This window comes from Balaenoptera musculus, chromosome 2 (assembly GCF_009873245.2).
Source record: "Balaenoptera musculus isolate JJ_BM4_2016_0621 chromosome 2, mBalMus1.pri.v3, whole genome shotgun sequence".
In the NCBI taxonomy this organism is placed as follows: Eukaryota; Metazoa; Chordata; class Mammalia; order Artiodactyla; family Balaenopteridae; genus Balaenoptera; species Balaenoptera musculus.
Window position 1 is genome coordinate 89,944,223 of NC_045786.1, and position 22,987 is coordinate 89,967,209.

The following is a 22,987-nucleotide window of genomic DNA, read 5'->3' on the forward strand; positions in this document are numbered from 1 at the left end:
GGTACACTTCTGTTCTGAGAAAGGCCTGCTGATTGTGGATGTGGGGAGCTGCAGAGAGAATATACACTGTGAAGGGGGATGAGAACACAGGCAATAAGAATGAGACTGAAAGAATGACAAGGACAAACAAACCTGTTACCTGTTTGCTATCCCCTCCTCCAAGAGCTGAATTACTTGCTTACAGCTGGTAACTACGTGTTGAGATAAACCTATCCAATTTGCAAGGAGGAAAAAAGAAATTAAAATTTTTTGGCAAAGTTTAACCTTTTCCTGTAGGTAATTAAATTTATCATCCTATTTCATATCAGTTGACAGACAAGAATGAGGGAACAACTTAATTCAGATAATAAATTAAGTCAACAAATATTTATTGGAAGCCTACTGTCAGGCATTGTGACAGTCTCTCTGGGAACAAAGGTCTCTGCCGACACAGACATTATAGTCTAGAATTCATGTAGCGGTTATGCCAACAACAAGGAGAAGAATAGCAATAATAATTCCTTACAATTTTGCTATGTAGGTTATAAGAAAAGTTCTCATAAATTACCTCATTTGGCCCTCACAAAATTCCTGAGGCAGACAGGGGCTACGTGCCCCACAAAATGGTAGACTCGGTTTGACATACAAACCATACAGTACACATGTCCTTATCCTCCCCCAGTTTACAATCATGAGAAATTTTATGATACAAGATAATATGGCCAAGTGCCACAGGACTAGAAAGATAATAAATGCTGAGGAAATCAGAGGAGTGAGTGGTCAGGGCCAGCTCCATGGGGGAAGCGGGACTTGAATTTAGCCGCTGTAGAATGGGTAGGCTTTAGATAGGTAAAGAGAGCTTAAGGGCATGAAAGTAAATCTTGACGGCTGGCTACCCACCAAGTCAAAAAAGGCCTTCACAACCGTGCTAGAGAATCTCTGTACTAGAGATTCCGGAACCAAAGTAACTTTATGGGCTCACAGCTGAATACACTTACACTAAAAATTAGCAAAGTAACTTGAACACTGACTGGATTTTTTTATATTAAGGAATTATTACAATTATTTAGATGTGATAATAGTTTTGTGGGTATGATTTTTTAAAAAGACATTCCTTATCTTTTAGGGCTACATACTAAAATATTTATAGATGAATTGATGTGACATCTGGAAGTTGCCTCAGAATAATATAGAATGTGGACAGGAATGTGGATAGGGCAGAATTTGCCAAGGGTTATTGGGTTATGGGTTATTGTGAACATGGGGGTTCATTATACTAGTCTATTTTTGTTCAAAATGTTCAAATTTCTCTATAATAAAAAGAATATTAAAAACTTAACCAAGGATAGGGACTTTCCTGGTGGTTCAGTGGGTAAGACTCTGTGCGGGTTTGATCCTTGGTCAGGGAACTAGATCCCACATGCATGCCGCAACCAAGAGTTCGTATGCCGCAACTAAGGAGTCTGCATGCCACAACTAAGAAGTCCACATGCCGCAACTAAAAGATCCCGCATGCCTCAACAAAGATCCTGTGTGCTGCAACTAAGACCCGGCGCAGCCAAAAAACAAAAATTAACCAAGGATAGAGACCTTCTGTTTTCTGTAATGGCAAATTACATAATATAAACCAACCCTTCTGCTAAAGACTATTAGAAACAGGTGGACAAAATATAAATGACATCAGTGTGAAGGCACAGAGGGATGACGAGATAGTGAAAAATTTCCAGGCTATATACTGGGGGAGGATGGAAGTCCAGAGAGATAAGGCCAGCACTTGGGGACGCTTTTCCTCTGACAGCATTTGCCAAATCTTGAGAAGTGGCTGACAGCAGTTCTCTTGACACACTCACAGGTCTAGGGAGACACAGACTGCAGTCCAGAGCCCACCCGGAGTGGGCCCTATGGCACCCCACCTCTTTGGGTTGGAAACCCAAAGGGTTAAAACACAGGAATAAGGTTGATTAGAAGTAAACAGCCTCTGAAGGGATTACAGCTCAACTTTGAACATTCTCAGTCCTTAAATTGGACTGATGTGATTCTGAATCACCAGTGTGTGCAGGAACCTGGCACAAATAAATAAAAGTCTTCTGTACTGGCAGATATCATTGTTCTAGACCTACAAATTACTTCTATAAGCAATTTAGCAAATACTGTCTGGCACAAAATTATAACAAACCAGACACATAAGTAGACCTGACAACATAAATGAAAACCAGCAAAAATAATAGGGAATAGAAAGAGACCTAAGAAAGATCCAGATATTGGAGTTACAGTAACTTTAAAGTAACTCTGCTTACTATTTTCAAGGGGCTAAAGACAAGATTATAAAATCTCAGAGAAAATTGGAAACTATAATAAAAAGATCAAATGTTGATTTGGGAAGTAAGAACTACTGTAAGTGAAAAAAAGAACTCAGTATCTAAGTTTAACAGCAGGTTAGGCATAGCTTAAAAAACAATTAGTGAGGGCTTCCCTGGTGAAGTGGTTAAGAACCTGCCTGCCAACGCAGGGGACACGGGTTCAAGCCCTGGTCCGGGAAGATCCCACATGCTGTGGAGCAACTAAGCCCGTGCGCCACAACTACTGAGCCTGCGCTCTAGAGCCCGCGAGCCAGAACTACTGAGCCCACGTGCTGCAACTACTGAAGCCTGCGCACCTAGAGCCCGTGCTCCGCAACAAGAGAAGCCACTGCAACAAGAAGCCCGCACACTGCAAGCAAGAGTAGCACCCGCTCGCTGCAACTAGAGAAAGCCCATGCGCAGCAACGAAGACCCAACGCAGCCAAAAATAAATAAATAAATAAATTTATAAAAAAGTAAAAAAACAATTAGTGAACAGGAACATATGTCAGAATCATACAACCAAAATAAAGCACAGAGAGCCAAAAGATACAAAGTATTATATAAGACAGGGTAAGAATCAAAAAGTATATATAACACACCTGTAATTGGAGCTCCAAAAGGAGAGAGTGGGTAAAAGCAATGTTAGAAGTAATGGCTTAGAAATGTCTGCAAAAAAAGATATAAAACCACAGATTCAGGAAGCCTGACACAATAAAAAAATAAAAATCTATCCCTCGGCACTTCATGGTAAACTATTAAAAACCAAAGACCAAGAGAAAAACCTTAAAGGAATTACTAAGATAACATCTCAACAGAAATAATGGAAGGCAGAAGACAATGGAATAATTTTTAATTGCTGAAAGAAAATAACCACCAACTTAAAATTCTATACTTAGTGAATTTCTCCTTTAAGAATAAGGAACAAAAAAAGTTATTTTCAATCAGTTAAAAACCAAGAGAATTTGTAAACAGCAGACCCACACTAGAGGAAATACTAAAGATTATATTTTAGCTGAAGGAAAATATCAGACAGAAGGTAGGAGATTTAAAAAAAAGTTTAGACCACAATATTAGACTTTGTTAAGTCAATGACCCATGCTGTAATCTCTACAATGACTACTAAAATAATAATAAGACAATGTGTAAACAGTAAGCTAAAAGAGGAGAAATAAGGGATAATTTTAAAAATTAATCAACTCAAAAATCATGAAAGTAGAGAAAAAGGAACATAAAACAATGTAAAGAGAAAATACAATGTAACAGAATTAAACCCAAATAAAATTAGTAATTACATTAAAAATAAACAGACCAAAATATGCTTGAAATATGCTCAAATTACAAGACCAAAATTGTGATGCTAGATAAAACAAAGCAAAAGCCAAATATTTTATTTAAAAAAAAAACACATCTAAAACATATGGATATAGAAAGGGAGAAAGTATAAAAAAGATTAAAATGCCAACACTAACCAAAAGAAAGCTACAGTAGTTATAGTAATTCCTGACAAAGTAGAGTAGACTTCATGGCAAAGCATTACTAGAGATAAAGAGGGATCCTTCAAAATGATAGAAGCATTCATCAAGAAGATTTAATAATTCTAATTTTGTATGCACATAATAATAAAGTCTCAAAATATATAAAACAAAAATTGCTGGGATTAAAAGGAGAAAAAGACATTCATAGTCATAACAGGAAATTTTAACTAGCCTGTCTTATTATCTCATAAAACAAGCAAAAAAAAAAAAATTAATAGGGTTATAGAAGATTTAAGCAATGCAAATAACAAACTTGACAAATAGTATTATATAAATGCTATACCCAACTACTGCATAATTATTTTTAAGAACACATGGAAAATTTACAAAACTTAGCCATATGCTAGGCCACAAACCAAATTGTTATACATATATATTTTTTAAATGAAATCATATAGAGAGTGTTCTTTGAATGTCATCCTATTAAACTAGATACCTATAATAAAATAGAACTATAAAATCTCCAAATGTTTGAAAATTAAGAAATGCAATTCTAAATAACCCATGGGTCAAAAAAGAAATCATTATGAAAATTACATACAATTTTAAACTAAATAATGATAAAAATACTACACATTAAAACATGTGTAGTGCACCTAAAGCTATATTTACAGGAAAATTTATAGCTGTAAATAAATATATTAGGAAAGAAAAAAGGATGAAAATCGACAAGCTAAGCATCTACTTACAAAGGTTAAAAAATCAGCAAATTAGACTCAAGGAAAGGATGAATAAAATAATAAGAATATGAACAGAAATTAATAAATACAAAATAAACTTACAGTGGAGGGAAGCCACAAAACCAAAAGTTGATTTTTTGAAAAGACAAATAAAATTAATAAGTCCTTAAATTGAACAAGAAAAAAGAGACAAGGAATAGATAACCAGTTAGGAATGAAAAAAGAGATCCTACATTTAAAGAGACATCTTACACATAAAGCGTAAGAGGATATTACTCTTTATGCAGATACATGTCTTACATTTTGAGGAAGTGGATTTTTTAGAAAAATACAATTTACCTAAAATTGGTGCAATAAAAAATAGAATATTTGAAAGAAATCAAATCTATAATCTTAAACCTTCTCATCAAAAAATCCTCCAGACTCAGAAGGCTTTACCAGCAAATTCCACCAAATATTTAAGGAGGAATAACCCCAATCTTACAAGAAATCTTTCAGAAAATAGAAAGAGGCAGCATCTCTCAACTCATTTTAGGAAACAAACATAACCTTTATACTTAACACTGATGAAGGAAAATGGAGAATCAGAGAAGGGTAAAGAAGAGAAGAGGAGGAGGAAGAAAAACAGGACAAGGAAGATGATGATTAGAGGAGAATTTCACTCTTGAACTCCCAACAAAACATTGGAAATCCAAATTCCACAATATATACAAAGGGAAATAAATCACAAGTAACTTGGGTCTATGCTAGGAACGCAAGACTGCTATAGCATTAAAAAATCAGTGTAATTCACTTTATTAAGAGGAGAAAGGACACAAATCATACAATATAGACAAGCATATATAAAGCAAATATTAAAAAAAATTCAGGGACTTCCCTGGTGGTCCAGTGGTTAAGAATCCGCCTTCCAATGCAGGGGATGTGGGTTCGATCCCTGGTCGGGGAACTAAGATCCCACATGCCGCGGGGCAACTAAGTCTGCGTGCTGCGACTACGGAGCCCACGTGCCACAACTAGAGAGACTGCATGCTGCAACTACAGAGCCCACATGCCACAGCTACAGAGCCCACGCGCTCTGGAGCTCACGCGCTGCAACTACTGAGCCCGCGCGTTCTGGAGTCCACGTGCCACAACGAGAGAGAGGCCCACGCGCACAACAAAGAGCCCGGCTGCCGCAACGGAATATCCTGCATGCCACAACTAAGACCTGACGCAGCCAAAATAAATAAATAAATAAATATATTTTTTAAATTCAATAGCTGTTTATATTTTTTTTAAAATTCCTAGAACCCCTTCCATTTCCCTTTCCTGAACAATTTAGTCCTAAAGTCCTTAAGTGGAGTAGAGCAAGGCAGGCAACCACGTCAGGGTGAAGAGCCTGAGAAGAATGAGGACGGCGTCCCCGCAGAGGGAAGGCCTGGCGTGAGACTGGGGTGAGCAGGGGCCGACACGGGTGGCAGCCCAGCACAGAAAGTCAGAGCCTGGCGGGCTGAGCAGAGCGTCCCCACGGAGGCAGCCCAGGGCAGGGCATGGGAGTCCGGGGAAGGTGAGCAGGCTGCCCATGTATGGCGACAGCCTGCCGTGAGAAGTCAGAGGCCCAACAAGGAGAGAAAGGCATCCCCACAGAGAGACAGGCAGCGGAACAAGATTTCTAAGTTGGCGTGAGGAGGTGGCCCAGCAAAAGAGTACCAAGACCAAGAGGGGTATGGAAGGTACCTGCACAGCGAGGGGTGGGGACAGGCAGCCCTGCACGGAGCACTGGAATGCGGGCATGGCGAGCATGGCTTCCTGTGGTGAGAGGCACAGCCAGGTGAGGCGGGCATCCACATAAGAGAGAGGACAGCAATGACAAGGAGACTCATTACACACGGGGGTGGAGGGACCAATCAAAGAAGCATTTCCACCTTTGGATAAAGGAATTACCAATCTGGAAAGGGAGAAATCCAGAATGAACCCTGTTGTGTTGGACTGCAGTTGGAAGTACTGGTGTGAACATATATTAGCTCCGTCCACTCAGAAGGACTAGGAGTTGCAACATCTCAAAAGCAATGAGCATACCTAGCACTTAGATCTTGACTTCCAAAAACTTTTCTCCAATAAAAAGGACCAGATTACATATAGAATGGATAAACAACAAGGTCCTACTGTCTAGCACAGGGAACTATATTCAATATCCTGAGACAAACCAAAATGGAAAAGAATATTAAAAAAAAGAAGGTATATATATGTATAGCTGAATCACTTTGCTGTACAGCAGAAATTAACACAACATTGTAAATCAACTCTACTTCAATTAAAAAAAAAAAAGAAGAACCAGGGCTCCTGGGAGAAATGGCTGATTCAAAGACTGAGGCAGGGAAAGCAGATGAACCTTGAACATCTCCTGTCAGAAAGCAAGGAAGTGCTCAAAAAATGATGGTGAATTGTAAAGCAATTATACTTCAATAAAGATGTTAAAAAAAATAAAAAATAAATTTAAAAAAAAAAAAAAATGATGGTGATATGCCAAAATGTCACAGGAACACACCTGAAGGGGATTCCATTGGCTAAATCTGGAATAATTGGAGCATCAAAATAAAAAATAGTAGTAACAGAAGGCAACTCATTCAATAAAATAAGAAACCATAAGTCTATGCCAACATAAATAAATTCATAAATAAACTGAAAGTCAGATGAGGATAGGACACATACATGGTTTCACAGTACCGCACCCACAAAAAACACTTGTTGTTTACAAAAGGAAAACAGCAATTTCAGAGTGAAGAAGCCTGGTAGATATGACCTTAAGTGAGGAAATTAAAAATCATGAGTAATGGGACATATCAAAATTAATGGTGTCAAGTTCATGACAGTCAAGAGAGACCAAGGAGCCTTCCAGACTGGAGAACACTAGAGAGACACCCTAACCAAAGGCAACCCTTAACTCTCAAATGGACAATTACTGGGACAATTAGTGAAACTTAAATGGGTTCTAAGGATCAGATGGTAGTAATGCATCAAAGTTAATTTCCTGATTTGGATGGTTGTGTTGTAACTATACAGGAGAACATTCCTGTTTGAAAGAAAAACACCCTAAAATAATCAGGGGATAAGGGTCATTAGGTTGGCAATTTACCCTCAAATGGTTCAAGTAAAAAAGTTCTTTAGGGACTTCCCTGGTGGCGCAGTGGTTAAGAATCCGCCTGCCAATGCAGGGGACACAGGTTCGAACCCTGGTCGGGGAAGATCCCACATGCCGCAGAGCAACAAAGCCCATGCGCCACAACTGCTGAGCCCGCGCTCAAGAGCCCGTGAACCACAACTACTGAACCCTCGTGCCACAACTACTGAAGCGCACACGCCTAGAGCCCATGCTCCGCAACAAGAGAAGCCACCGCAGTGAGAAGCCCATGCACCACAACAAAGAGTAGCCCCCGCTCGCCGCAACTAGAGAAAGCCTGCGCACAGCAACGAAGACCCAATGCAGCCAAAAATTAAAAAAAATAAAAATAAAAAAAAGTTCTTTATACTATATTTGCAACTTTTTCAAAAGTTTGTTTCAAAATTAAAAAATAAAAACTCTTAGAAAACTAAGATATAAAAGAGAATTCCCTTAACCTGCTAAGGCAGTGCTTCTCAAAGCTGCTGCACAGACTGGAGCCAGTTCTCAAACAGTTACTGATGTGCGATGAGATAGGTACAGAAATCTTTACAACAATATGACAGATTTTATATCTTTTGAATCTAATAAAGAAGAATTTGGGCTTATAATTAAGATGTCTTTTTCTTTTTTTTCTAGTAATTCATCTTTATTTTATCAAAGTATTTGTTTGCCATGGATTGGAAATTTTTTTAAAAACTGGTCCTTCCTCACAGATAGTTTGAGAAGTGTGTGATAAACAGCATCTATTAACAACAAATGCTACTGCAAACACCACGGTAAAATGTTGAAGCTTTCCCCTGGGAACAAAACTAAATACTGTTACCACTCTTATTTCATATGGTACTAGAGGTCCTAGTCAGTGTAGAAAGGCAAGGAAAAAAAAGTGTAAGAATTACAAAAACAAACACACAAAAATACTCCTGTTATGTGCAGAATGAGTACAAAGAAAATACAAAATTTTTTTCAGAGTCCCAACTACCCACTTCCTACAACCTCCTGCTTTGTACCCATCCCTGTATATTAAGATAAAGACCAAAGCAAAAATACGATAGTGTCTTTGTCTCACTTAAATTATCACTTTAGACCCTGTAACCATTGGGCTTTTACGTGTGCTTTGGGCAGGGCCCTGTACATTTCAGATTTCAACTTAATCTGTCATCTAATTCATAAACTTGTTAATGAAAAGTAAGAGGCTACCCCTTTTATTTTCTTGGATTTAGGCAGCTATCAAGTTCAGGCTTATAGTTCTAAACTGGAACTACAAGTTCTTTAAAGGCCTTGTATCTTTCATATTTCCCCATGGCAACCTGAATAGTATAGGCATCCAGCAAGTACTCAATAAATTCCTGTAGAATTGGTTTCAAAGCAGAAACTACTTTCTGCTTTGGAATCGTGTTCACAGAATATATGAGCCAAAGGGAGACAGACAAACTGGCAGGTAATACAAATGCTAAATGAATAAAGAAAGCAAACATTTTTAAAAGTAAAAAGTTTGCTGTAATGCCATCAGAGGGTAGTAATGGGAATAAGTTCAGAGTGACTATTCAGGGTCTTGGCTTCCAAGGCTGGCTCTACACTATGTGAGCTTATGGCTCCTTCACTAGGAAATAAGAGAAATGTCCACCTATATTTGTAATGATTTGAGAAAGTCCAGACCAACTTTAAGAAACATGTAACCCAAAGGACCTAAGAGACTTTTTGCTGGTTTAGAATTATTTCTTACCAAGCATCCTTCCTCTCCACAAGGGTTCACTCATGAAGGTATCCAGAAGAGCCCTGAGATTTAAGTCTGATCCTGTCACTGACCTTGAGTATATAACCCAAGCTGTACCACCCCGCGTGAATTCTCGGGGTTTCAGGTACTATGCCAGTCAAAGAACCTATGATCATAGGTCTCCTCCATGTACAGGATTCTGTCCCATTCTTCTCTTCCAGTCCTAGAAAAGGTTCCCAGTTCCAACCCTGCCCCAACTGGCTGTGCAACTTTGGGAACATCCTTTAACTTCTTCCAGACTTCATTTCATCTTCTGTGCAACGAAGACATCAGGACTACATCTGAGGTCTCCTCTAGTCACTCCCCCTATCCGCCCAGCACACCCAAAAAGCACATTAAGATAAAAATTAATTAAAAGATGAGAAACTGTGGCACTACTGCATCCACTCATGGTCTGCCTTCAAATTATCGCTTTACACAGAAATATATATCCACAGAGTTTTACAGAGGAATCTCCAACTGGCTCCTAGCAAAGTAAACGGTATTTTCATCGTTTCCAGGCTGCCAATTATGATGGAACATTTGGGAAAAGACTCAGATAGCAGAATCAGTGACTGGCACACCTACTGAGTCAGCCATTAGCCATGCCCTGATCAGAGAAGAGACCAGCTCTTGATCTTTCATGTCCCTCTCCTTGTCAAGATTTAAATAAGCTTCCCCCACAAAAGAACCCAACAGTTTCTACTTAATAGCAAGACTTAGCCTAATGGAGTAAGACAGATGGAACCAAACACCAAGTATCAGTGCTTGATGAGGAAGCAGCAAGTAGACCCTGCTCCATGTCTGACATCTCCCCACGTCCCTGACTATTACCACCACTGGAACAGAAAGTACCCTGAAAAGGAGACTGGCTGACCTGGGAATCAGTCCCAGCCCTGCTGGACCTGGCACCACAGACCCAACACTATTCCATATCACTTTCCCCCTCACTCACCATGCTTTAGACACACTGGCCCCCTTGACACCACCAAGCCCTTCACTCAGGGCTCTAGCCCATGCCGCTCCCTCAACCTGAAACACTCTTCCCCTTGCTGCGCCATTCTTCACACAACTGGCTCCTGTATCCCCTCCAGGTTCAGCTTAAAATGTTACCTCCTCAGGGAAGCTTTCCTGACCACGCTATGCAGATGGGTTGCCTACACCACCCAGTGTTCTTTGCCATCACTGTATCTATTTAACTTTTTATTAGCCTTTATCACAACTGTAAGTAGTGCTTGTTTTCTGACTCACCCCCACAAGCGTATAACCTTGCCTGGGAGGGCAAGACTGCCTTTTCTATTTATTGGTACCTATTTGGCATCTAATACCAGTAGCTGGCACACAGTAAGTATTCATTATACGTTTGTTGAATGAATCAGCGACCGTCAGGAGAGCTTCCCAGGCTTCAGTTTGGTCTCAGACTTCCAGGACCACAGTGGCTCACCTTGTACATAGGGCCCCATCTCTGGGTGCTCCCTGACCCGCAGATTATAGGTCTTTTTTTGATCAGACTGTTTCAGCAGATCCCGCACTCGTTCATTATAGATTTCCAGGAAGCTAGAGACATGTAGAAAAAGGCATATAATTAGATCTTGAAAAAATGTGGGAAAAACACTAAGCCAAGAATCAGAAGGTCCTATCTAGTTCTACCTCTGACACTCTAAGACCTTGGTCACTCCAGGTTTCCCTCTTGAGTCTCGTTCTGCATGTGTACAATGGGGTTTTGAGCATTGGCTGTCATTACGCCACAGTTTCAGGTTTACAGTGTCAGTGCTGATTCAAGTTTAGCCTTCAAGAGGCTATTTCAGCATGGGTTTAGGCTGCCACCAGCCTGTGCCTCGATCAGGCCCCCACAGCATAGAGTCTACAAGCATGTTTCTTGAAGTGGTTTTCAAATGTGATCTTTGAGCTCTATTATTCACTGAAGGCATCTCAAGGGCCATGCTGAGCAACAAGGGAAGCTAAGTGAGAAGGGTCTGCTCCCCACCCCTAACTTAAGTAGCACAATTCTCATTTTACCTGTCTTACACACTAGGATTCTGTTTAAGATATGCTGTCTTATTGGTATCTACTGGCATTTTATGCCTGTTTAAAATAATAACACAGCTACAATTCTTAATTAAAATCAGTAAATATTTTGTTAAATAAGAAAGCAGACTTCTCACAGAAAGGTCTTCCTCACTGGAACACAGATGCTTGCCTGTGGAGCCAGCAGTCAGAAAAAAAAGGCTCCAGTTCAAAGCTGCTCTCTGCACACTCTTCTTATAAAATTTTTCTCCTTAATCTTCTCATATTTGGACACAGGAACTCCAGATATCTCTTAGAATAGTGGTTCCCAGATTTCATGGACAACAGAACACCTAACATATATGTATATGTTTATACACATAGAGGTTTGCAAATTTTTACTTTATAAACTTAAAAAATGAAAAAATAGTGTTCACAATCATTTAATTTTAAAAACAGACAGTTGGGCTTCCCTGGTGGCGCAGCAGTTAAGAATCTGCCTGCCAATGCAGGGGACACGGGTTCAAGCCCTGGTCCGGGAAGATCCCACATGCCGCAGAGCAACTACTGAGCCTGTGCTCTAGAGCCCGTGCGCCACAACTACTGAGCCTGCGCTCTAGAGCCTGCGAGTCACAAATACTGAAGCCTGCGCGCCTAGAGCCCGTGCTCCACAACAAGAGAAGCCACCGCAATGAGAAGCTCACGCACCGCAATGAAGAATAGCCCCCGCTCGCCGCAACTAGAGAAAGACCGCGCACAGCAACAAAGACCCAACACAGCAAAAAATAAATAAATAAATAAATGTATAAAAAACAAAACAAAAAAAACCCAGACAGTTATTCTTTTTAGGGTAATGAAAATGTTATGTAATTAGATAGTGATGATGGTTGAACAACCTTGTAAATATCAAAAAAAATCATTGAAATATATTCTTTAAAAGTGTGAATTTTATGGTATATGAATTATGTCTCATGTTTTTAAACAAGGACATTGAACACCAAAAACAAACAAAAAAAGAATACAGAGAATTCAGGGCAATTGGTAACCTTCTGCCAACATTTACAGTTCAGACTGGTTAAAATGTCACGTTGGGGTAGCCAGCACTAGTCTAGGAACTAGAGTTTGGGAACTACTGACCTGGAGAACAACCCAGGAGGGGGTTGGAACAGAAATCCCAAAAGCTAGTATGAAACTACAGAAAATAAAGGAAAGGAAACCAGCTAGCCAGGGGAAGCTGGTCCACAGGAGACACCGGCTTGTTAAGCCTGAGGATAGGAACTAAGTTTCCTACAACCTAAAACCTAAGGAAGTTTTTCATCTTGTACTGCAAGATATTTCTGCTGTGGCTTTTCTCCATTCCTCTGGGCGACTCTGGAAGCGGAGAGGACAGCTCTGGAGTGGAAACAGAAACGCTTCAGGCCGCAGAGCCTGACAGGTTCTTACCTTACTTTTATTCTGCAGGAGGAAGGCAGTGGGGCACAGTTTTCCTCCCTGACAAAGAGACCCTGCACAAACCAGAGGGTTGGAGTTTCACTGAAGGGAGTGTACAAAGAAGACCTACTTTGAGGGGATCCAGTCAAAAGAGAGTCTATACCTCACATATCCGTGGTGTCAGCCCAACAGAGGCCTGGAGAACAGAAGAGAAGAAAGCATTACTGTTCACTCACGGTGATGCTCTCCCCCCAACACCCAGGGCCCACCCTCAGCAGGGGTGGGCTCCTTGTGCTAGCCTCTTCACTTCAGGCAGCTTCCCCGGCGGTATGTGGAAGACTCTATTTGCCAGTGCTCTCAGGAGGCTCTCATGGGAGGAATGTACCAGATGAGAGGCAGATCACCACCGTAAGAAGGAAGAGAGAAGAAGCTAGCAAGCCCAGGTACATACTTTCATGCAGAGAAGGTTACATCCTTCTTGGATGAAACCACTTTACCATGGTGGTCCCTCCCAGAACCCTATCTCCTAACCCTGCACACACAGGAGGACTAGAGTACACAGGTGTTCAAAACACGCATTTAGAGAGAAGCGGCTTCTTTTTTTCATCTTGGATCCAGTGCTAACTTATACTCAGGTTAAGGGCTTTACACCCCTGGGTTATTGGGCATTTTCTTCTTTTAATTTAAAATCTATAAAATCAGGCTAAACATGGACGTAGTAAGCAATGATCTGGGCCCACGGCAGCAGGGATAATCTTCCAGGAGGAATAACATCCTAGAGAATGTCCCTATGTGGTGTTGTCACCTGCCCTACCAGTTCATCTCACCAGGGTACTTCTAAGCCTAAAACAAAGAGGTGTTCTTAAGGAACTCTACCCTCCCAATTTTCCATGATAAAGGAAGGCTCTCATAAGTCCTACACACTTTTGAAAGCTCCCATCCCAGTAGCTGGTTCTCCTGCTTCTTTCTGAACACTCAGATCGAACACACACATAGCCCCATATCCACATGGCCTTAGCCAGCACTTAACACTCAGTCTGGGACTTGTCTACACCAAAGGTGTTAAAAAGCTACAGGTGATGAACTTGGAAATGATATGAGAAATTCAGAAGGACTGACAAGGTCTGTGACATCAAAGGGAGTTGTAAAATTCTAAGGTTCTTCAGGGTGTAATAAAGAGAGGCTAATTATTCAAAGTTTACCTTTCAATTGAAGTGCTGAGAAACATTCTTTTTTTTTTAACTTTTTATTTTATAAAAAGTTATATAGGGCTTCCCTGGTGGCGCAGTGGTTGAGAATCTGCCTGCCAATGCAGGGGACAGGGGTTCAAGCCCTGGTTTGGGAAGATCCTACATGCCGCAGAGCAACTAGGCCCGTGAGCCACAATTACTGAGCCTGCGCGTCTGGAGCCTGTGCTCCGCAACAAGAGAGGCCGCAATAGCAAGAGGCCCGCGCACGGTGATGAACAGTGGCCCCAACTTGCCGCAACTAGAGAAAGCCCTCGCACAGAAACGAAGACTCAACGCAACCAAAAAAGATAAAAATAAATAAATAAAACTATAAAAAAAAAAAGTTATATAGCTGATTAACAATACTGTGTGAGTTCCAGGTGTAGAGCAGAGTGATTCAGTTATAGATATACATGTATCTATTCTTTTTCAAATTTTTTCCCGTTTAGGTTGTTACATAATACTACTGAGCAGAGTTCCCTGTGCTATACAGTAGGTCCTTGTTGGTTATCCATTTTAAATATAGCACTGTGTACATGTCAATCCCAAACTCCCTAACTATCCCTCACCCCACCCTTCCGCCCCAGTAGCCATAAATTTGTTCTCTAAGTCTGTGAGTGTGAAGAAACGCATTCTTAATATAGAATAGGACCCATTAAATCTTACTGAAGTTGACTGACTATGAAACTCACATCCTCTCTCAGTGGCAAGGACAATGCAAGATTCAGGCTTGCTGTGGCTTTAGGAAGACATCACATTCCAATGCCAATACTCACTGGGGTGCCCAGCATGGTGTATGTCTTCCCAGAGCCTGTCTGCCCATAGGCAAAAAGGCACATGTTGTAGCCTCTGGCAGCTGCAGACAGTACTTCAGTCCCCAAATCCCGGAACACCTATAACAATAAAAATAGAGGGCATGTCACTCTGGTCCTTCTTCCCACAGCAGCTCTTAAATTATTTTTTAACCTAAAATAATATAAAATGTTTCAAACATCCATGACTGTAAGTTCCCCACTGTTTTATGAGAATCAATTCAGTTTCAAAAAAAGATTGCTGACTGCCACCGCTTCTGAGCAGAAGATGGCTGTGCCTCCCACATATGCTGATCTTGGCAAATCTGCCAGGGATGTCTTCACCAAGGGCTATGGATTTGGCTTAATAAAAGTTGATTTGAAAACAAAATCTGAGAATGGACTGGAATTTACAAGCTCAGGTTCAGCCAACACCGAGACCACCAAAGTGACGGGCAGTCTGGAAACCAAGTACAGATGGACCAAATATGGTCTAAAGTTTATGGAGAAATGGAACACCGACAACACGCTGGGCACGGAGATTACTGTGGAAGATCAGCTGGCACGTGGCCTGAAGCTGACCTTCGATTCATCCTTCTCACCAAACACTGGGGAAAAAAAATGCTAAAATCAAGACAGGGTACAAGTGGGAACATATCAACCTGGGTTGTGACGTCGATTTCGACATTGCCGGGCCTTCCACCCGGGGTGCTCTGGTGCTGGGTTATGAGGGCTGGCTGGCTGGCTACCAGGTGAATTTTGAGACCGCAAAGTCTCGAGTGACCCAGAGCAACGTTGCGGTTGGCTACAAGATGGATGAGTTCCAGCTTCACACTAATGTAAGTGATGGGACAGAGTTTGGCGGCTCCACTTATCAGAAAGTGAACAAGTTGGAGACTACTGTTAATCTGGCCTGGACAACGGGAAACAGTAACACTCACTTCGGAATAACAGCCAAGTACCAGATCGACCCTGACGCCTGCCTCTTGGCTAAAGTGAATAGCTCCAGCCTGATAGGGTTAGGATATACTCAGACCCTAAAGCCAGGTATCAAACTGACACTGTCAGCTCTGCTGGATGGCAAGAATGTCAACGCTGGTGGCCACAAGCTTGGTCTAGGACTGGAGTTTCAAGCATAAATGAAAACTGTACAATCGTTTAATTTTAAACTATTTTGCAGCATAGCTACCTTCAGAATTTAGTGTACCTTTTAATGTTGTATGTCTGGGATGCAAGTATCGCTAAATATCATGTTAGACTTCCAGGTTAAAGATGATTCAGCTTTAAGGTGTAACCCTTGCAGAGGTACAGAAGAAACCCAATTTCAAAAAAGGTCCTTTCAGCTGTAGACTTGAGGGGGAGCTTGCTCGCCCCTCTAGAGATGTCAGGTTTCTTTTTTACCTAGAAATGGCTGCAAGTGGAAGTTGATAATTTGCAGGCACTTTGTAATTTGTAAATTCGTATTGAGTAAATGAATGAAATTGTGACTTCCTGAGAATTGAACCTTGGTTTCCTACCCTGATTGAGGAGAGGCTCTATACAAACTTACCTGAAAGGGACTTTTTTAGGCAGGGACTTTTTCCACCCCAATCCATCACCTCTTTTACACCAAAAGTAGTCTGCAGGGCGTGGTAGCTGTTTCTTTTGTGCCATTTTGGGGTGGAGAAGGCGGATGAGATGAAGCCAATAATTCAGGACTTAATTGTGTTTTTTCTCATGTTGTGTTTTTTTGCCCTTGCAGCAGAGTATGAAATAGCTTCTAAGAGCTCCAGCTGCAAGCTGGGAAGAGTCTCTGTAACTGTAATCACATGGTGACAACACTCTGAATCTAAACTGAACTTCTGTTGTATTCTCGCCACTCAGTTTTATTTTTTAGCAGTTTAATGGGTACGTTTTAGAGTCTTCCATTTCATGTGGAATTAGTTCCTCTCCTTCAAATGCTATAATTAACATCACTTAAAATAAAACTTGAATAAAATATTGAAACCTTAAAAAAAAAAAAGATTGCTAAGGAAAATTCATTCATTCAGTCAGTCAGTCAAATATTTTTCAAAGTGCTTACTTGTATGCCGGGCACAAGGCTAGACATTAAAGACACAAAATTGATATATATGGTCCCTAACCTTAAGGCAAAAAGAGTCTGGGAGAAGGGCAAAGACATGCAAGCAAATTAGTAAAGAAAAACCATGTACATTAATTCTTTTTCCTTCCCATTACCAAAAAAAAAAAAAAGTTTAATATGGTTAATCAGGTAAAGCTACAATGAAATACTGCCCAGTAACATGTCACACAAATTCAGGGTCTCAAGACACCACACTGAGAATCAGTTAAGTCCAGAAGTTAGGGAGGAGTTTTCCCTATGGGGCCCTTTTCTACATGCTGCCTCTTCAAACTGATCCTAACAGCTGACTGCTTCCACCATCACTCATCTCTGTAGTGGTCAGCTTTAATGAATCAGAAACAGCCAGAGGTCCTCCTATGAAAACCCCTATACTTTGTGTAGTGTCTGAAAGTCCTGTTGGACTCTGTCAGGCAGACCCCAGGCTCAGGACAAAACAGCCTGGCTTATGGGGAAGGCATAGCTTCCAGCTGAACCAGTCCTCAGCAGAATGCCACATGGACATCTGCATACACAGCTGGTATGGTGGGCATTTACCCTTTGTAATACTCTTCCTATCTGAGGGGGGAACCTGACTGTGTCAGTCTTGGTCGGAAGCAGGGCCCAACCCTCCCCGACGGAAGCCAAATGGTCCAGGAAACCCTCTCCACCTCCTGGTGGCTAGAACACGAACATGTGAAATGAGGCCTGCCAACTAGGTGCTTGCACTTGAATTTTCAAAGAATGACACAAAAACAAAGGAATAAATTCTCCTTGTTGGCATCGAAAGTCCATCAGTACTACATCCTGAATGTACAAGTGCCAAGTGTGGTGCTCAAATCAGACTATTCTGTGATATGGCTTTGCCTGGCTTCCCTGCCACCTAGGGCCCCATGGTTTCCTGCTCATTTTTCTACTTTCCCTTAAATTCTGTGAATCTCCTGATACGGTTCCAAATTGGTTCCAAATTGGAATATTGTTCTTATGGTTCATAGCTGTGGGACCATACAAATCTGTATGGTCCCACAAAATTTTACTTAAAATTTGTAAGCCTCAGTTTCTTTCCCAGTAAAGTGGATATTTTGTAACTATATCACAGGTTTGTTGTGAAGATTAAGTGAGATAACACACGTAATTAGGGACCACAGGAACGAAGATAGCAGCTGCTGACCTAAGACCATACTACCCTATTCTGTTTTAGCAGCTATAGTTATGCTTCTTGACCAATGAACTATTTATGTTTTGTTTGTTTTTTAGTGCTTCTAATATTCAGGCATAGGGCCAAAATAACCCAGGGAGTGGTGAAAGATTTGGACCTTGGACCATTCCCACCCCATTCCCCAATCTCCCTCCCAGCTCTGTACTCGCCATTCATTCACCTCTATATTAGCAAAGCTGAAAATTGGGCAGAGTTCTCTTTGCCTTCTGACATCTGTCTTGGTAAAATTCCCAGGGACCGAAGGAAGGAGAGGTTATTTCTCTTCACCAGACCACTTGAGTTGGCTGCCACCCATTTACTAGTTGGAAATGTTCCCCAAAACTCAACCTTTCTTTCTAGTGCTCCAGCAGAAAGTGGAAACAGAGGTGCAGACAGAGCAAGGCCACATCTAGTGAAAGTGTTATTTCTTCCCACCACTCACACACCAGAGCAGAATGAGCTCAGTGGATTGTAAAGGAAGACAACAGAATGTTACTCTGCCCATGTCTTTATCCAAATTCAAATAATCACCTGCAGGTTTTATGAAAAACATCTTTGAAGATACCATTTTCACTCAACAGTAAAAGATGTGAACAAGCAAAACTAGTAGCCTCCAAATGTGGAACTGGTAGAAAGTTAAGATTCCATTCTTCAAGAACTGTGAGGCTTAGCTCTTCATAAATTCTAGGAAAAACCACAGCCCTAAACAGAGCACAACAGAGCCAGATGACACCGTGGTTCACTCTGACTGTGGTATTATAATGAAGCAGATGGAAACAGCTCAATATGAATACCAAGAACAGTTTGAAGGCTAAAATAAATCACCAAAAGGCAATCTAAAGCTAGAGGGTCCAGTTCAGGAGGAGAGATGAGCAGTGTAACTTTATTTTTTCTGGAATATAAATAGAAGAAAGCATTCAACAGACAGGTTAATTTTATGTGACACAGCACTTCCAGTCTTTTTAAGGATTCGCTAGATAGGGGATAGTCCACTGGATGCTTCTGTATTGGGACTCACAACACCTGAAGCCCAAACCAAAATCCCTAGCAATACCCATTTCCTAAGGGCAACTGAATCTAGGAACCAGAATTTTTGATGTTCAACATCATATGTCATTAGGGTTGCAAATTAAAACAAGGAGATACCACCACACACCTGTTAGAATGGCCAAAATCCAACACACTGACAACACCAAATGCTGACAAGGATATGGAGCAATAGGAAGTCTCATTCATTGTTGGTGGGAATGCAGAATGGTACAGACACTTTGGAAGACATTTTGCCAGTTTTTTGTTTTTTGTGTTTTTATTTACAAAACTAAACATATTATTCTTTTTCCTTTAACATCTTTATTGGAGTATAATTGCTTTACAATGGTGTGTTAGTTTCTGCTTTATAACAAAGTGAATCAGCTATACATATACATATATCCCTGTATCTCCTCCCTCTTACGTCTCCCTCCCACCCTCCCTATCCCACCCCTCTAGGTGGTCACAAAGCACCAAGCTGATCTCCCTGTGCTATGCAGCTGCTTCCCACTAGCTATCTATTTTACATTTGGTAGTATATATAAGTCCATGAAACTCTCTCACTTCATCCCAGCTTACCCTTCCCCCTCCCCGTGTCAAGTCCATTCTCTACGTCTGCATCTTTATTCCTGTCCTGCCCCTAGGTTCTTCAGAACCATTTTATTTTTTAGATTCCATATATATGTGTTAGCATACAGTATTTGTTTTTCTCTTTCTGACTTACTTCACTCTGTATGACAGACTCTAGGTCCATCCACCTCACTACAAATACAATTTCATTTCTTTTTATGGCTGAGTAATATTCCATTTAAACATATCATTCTTAACATACAATGTGGCAAGCATGCTCCTTGGTATTTACCCAAAGCAGCTGAACACATATCCACACAAAAAGCTGCACACAGATGTTTACAGAAGCTTTATTCATAATTGCCAAAACTTGGAAGCAACCAAGGTGTCCTTCAATAGGTGAATGTGTAAACTGGGGTACATCCAGACAACAGGATATTATTCAGTGCTAAAAAGAAATGAGCTATCATGCCATGAAAAAACATGGAGGAAACTTAAATGCACATTGCTAAGTGAAAGAAGCCAATCTGAAAAGGCTACTTACTGTATGATTCCAACTATATGAATTTCTGGAAAAGGTAAAACTATGGAGACAGTAAAAAGATCAGTGATTGGGAGGGGTTGGGGGAGGGACAGATGACAGGTGGAGTGCAGAGGATTTTTAGGGCACTGAAACTACTCTCTACGATACTATAATGGTGTACACGTCACTATACATTTGTCAAACCCAAGAATGAACAAAACCAAAAATGAACCCTAATATAAGCTATGGACATTAGATGATACATCAGTCAATCTAGGTTCACCACCTGCAACGAATGTACCACAATTAGTGTGCAATGTTGATAGTTTGGGGGCAGGAGGTATATGGGATCTCTCTGCACTTTGTGCTCAATTTTTCTGTAAACCTATAACTGCTCTAACAAATAAAGTCTATCTTTTAAAAAGAAGATCCACAAGATAAATCTCAAGGAATGGACTTCCCTGATATCAGTGACATTTAACAGACATACCCTTCTCAAAAGCAGTTAGAATCAACTATGTCTCTGGAGATTTCATGATGACTGTTTAAGGTCCGAGAATAATGGTTGCGCTGTATTTTCCTAAAGGAACTTTTCACTGATAGATTTTTTGTTTGTTTGTTTGCTTGTTTTTGGTAGCTCTGTAGTTCTTTCTATTGTATACCATGTTCTCTGAGTCCCAAGTAGACTCATAACAACAACAACAACAAAAAAAAAAACTGCGATTTCAATTTAGGATGAAAAAGGGTTCAAAATGATGAAATAAATATTGATTTCAAATACAGGTATCAGAAATTGTTGGAACTTCCCTGGTGGTCCAGTGGGTAAGACTCCATGCTCCCAATGCAGGGGGCTCAAGTTTGATCCCTGGTCGGGGAACTAGATCCCACAAGCATGCCGCAACTAAAAAAGATCCCGCATACCGCAACGAAGATCCCGCGTACTGCAACTAAGACCTGACACAGCCTAAATAAATAACTATTAAAAAAAAAAATTTGTTGATAAGTGAGAAGTAAGAGGGACATTTCAAGGAGGGAAAAATGTTAGTTAAAAATAAATCTAAAAACCGTGTGTCAGTAGGCATCTTTAAACTGGAAAATAATTCTAGACAACTCTGGAAACTATTCAAACATATGTTTTCACTAATGCTGTTAGTTGCTTAGGAAAACCTCAAGTAGCCCAGAGTTGTACTTACTTTTACTTCTCATCACACAGAGACCGTGAGGTACAGCTGGTACTATTTCTGGATCTACTGACCCATCCTATCTCCAAACTTGTGGCAGCAGTACAGAAAACTAGGGTGCAGGGCCTATTATTTGAAGAGAGTATTCATGTACAAAATATAACAATAGGGCCTGGAGTTGGGGAAAGGGCTTAGAATAATTTGCCTTCCTCTAAACAGCTACACTTATAGTTTAATGGTTAAGAACACAGGCTTCGCAACTTAATAGATTCAGAACCTGGTTCCTGGGGCAAGTAACCTTCCCTCAGTTTCCTCACCTGTGACATGGAGATTAAAAAGCACCTAAAACTCACAGGGTTTTTGAGAGGATTAACTGTGTAAATACATGTAAAACTTTAAGAACAATGGTACAAAGTAAGCACTTTACTGCGCTAATTTTTGTTGCTGTTGTTACTACACTTTATTTTTTTCCATTTTTTGGTATAAGGAGTACTCAAAAGAGTTAACATTCTCTCTGGTACTCCCATGTACTTTAAAAGAACCATGGACTTTTGGAAAACAGATATCCGAATACAGACACCATAGTTAATATGCCCCAAGTTCACATAGATAGCTTTCAAAAAACTTCTACCTTCCATCCTATTAAATATTCATTTCTAAAAAATCTTCAGAAACCATTAACGTAAAAAGAAATTTTAACTCTTTCTTCATGTCTTATCGGTTTTGCTAGGGCCTAAGGATCATTCTTTCCCTTCTATAAGTATGAAAATCATGTAACTGAGAGAGAGGTTACCTAGCCAATAAAATACATGAAGTTCTTAACCCTTAATACTTGCCCACAGAAAGGCTTCATACATTTCTCTTTTTTCCCAGGCTTTTTAAAAAATTGAGGTATAATTGACATATTAGTTTCTGGTATATAACATAATGATTCAACATTTCTATATACCACAAAATGATCACCACAGGGCTTCCGTGGTGGCGCAGTGGTTAAGAATCCGCCTGCCAATGCAGGGGACACGGGTTCGAGCCCTGGTCCAGGAAGATCCCACATGCCGCAGAGCAACTAAGCCCATGCGCCGCAACTACTGAGTCTGCGCTCTAGAGCCCGTGAGCCACAACTACTGAGCCCACGTGCCACAACTACTGAAGCCCGCACGCCTAGAGCCCATGCTCCGCAACAAAAGAAGTCACAGCAATGAGAAGCCCGCGCACCTCAACAAAGAGTAGCCACCACTCGCCACAACTAGAGAAAGCCTGTGCACAGCAACAAAGACCCAACTCAGCCAAAAATAAATAAATAAATAAATAAATAAATAAATAAATAAATAAATAATTTTTAAAAAAATGATCACCACAATAAATCTAGTTAACATCCATCACCATACATAGTTACAATTTTTTTTTCCTGCTGTGATCTTTCACAATCCACCCGCCTAGCTACTTTCAAATATGCAATACAGTATTATTAACTATAGTCACCATGCTGTACATCATAT

The 22,987-nt window shown here is 40.6% G+C and overlaps 2 protein-coding genes across 5 annotated transcripts in view; one reads left to right on the top strand and one right to left on the bottom strand.

The window, feature by feature from the left end:
- STARD9 (StAR related lipid transfer domain containing 9) overlaps window positions 1-22,987 on the bottom strand; it is a 130,507-nt gene that overhangs the window by 53,922 nt on the left and 53,598 nt on the right. For all 4 annotated transcript variants that reach the window (XM_036844333.1, XM_036844332.1, XM_036844331.1 and 1 more), the window contains exons 4-8: window positions 14,875-14,991; window positions 13,033-13,065; window positions 12,882-12,943; window positions 10,876-10,988; window positions 140-209 (exon numbers count right to left, since the gene is read on the bottom strand). In XM_036844333.1, the coding sequence (XP_036700228.1) occupies window positions 140-209; window positions 10,876-10,988; window positions 12,882-12,943; window positions 13,033-13,065; window positions 14,875-14,991 (395 nt within the window). The remainder of the gene's footprint in view (window positions 1-139; window positions 210-10,875; window positions 10,989-12,881; window positions 12,944-13,032; window positions 13,066-14,874; window positions 14,992-22,987) is intronic.
- LOC118890922 (voltage-dependent anion-selective channel protein 1-like) lies at window positions 15,161-16,418 on the top strand. The gene is given in 2 exon segments (XM_036844348.1): window positions 15,161-15,499; window positions 15,501-16,418. Coding segments are annotated over 2 exon segments (849 nt in total). The 5' UTR covers window positions 15,161-15,178; the 3' UTR covers window positions 16,029-16,418.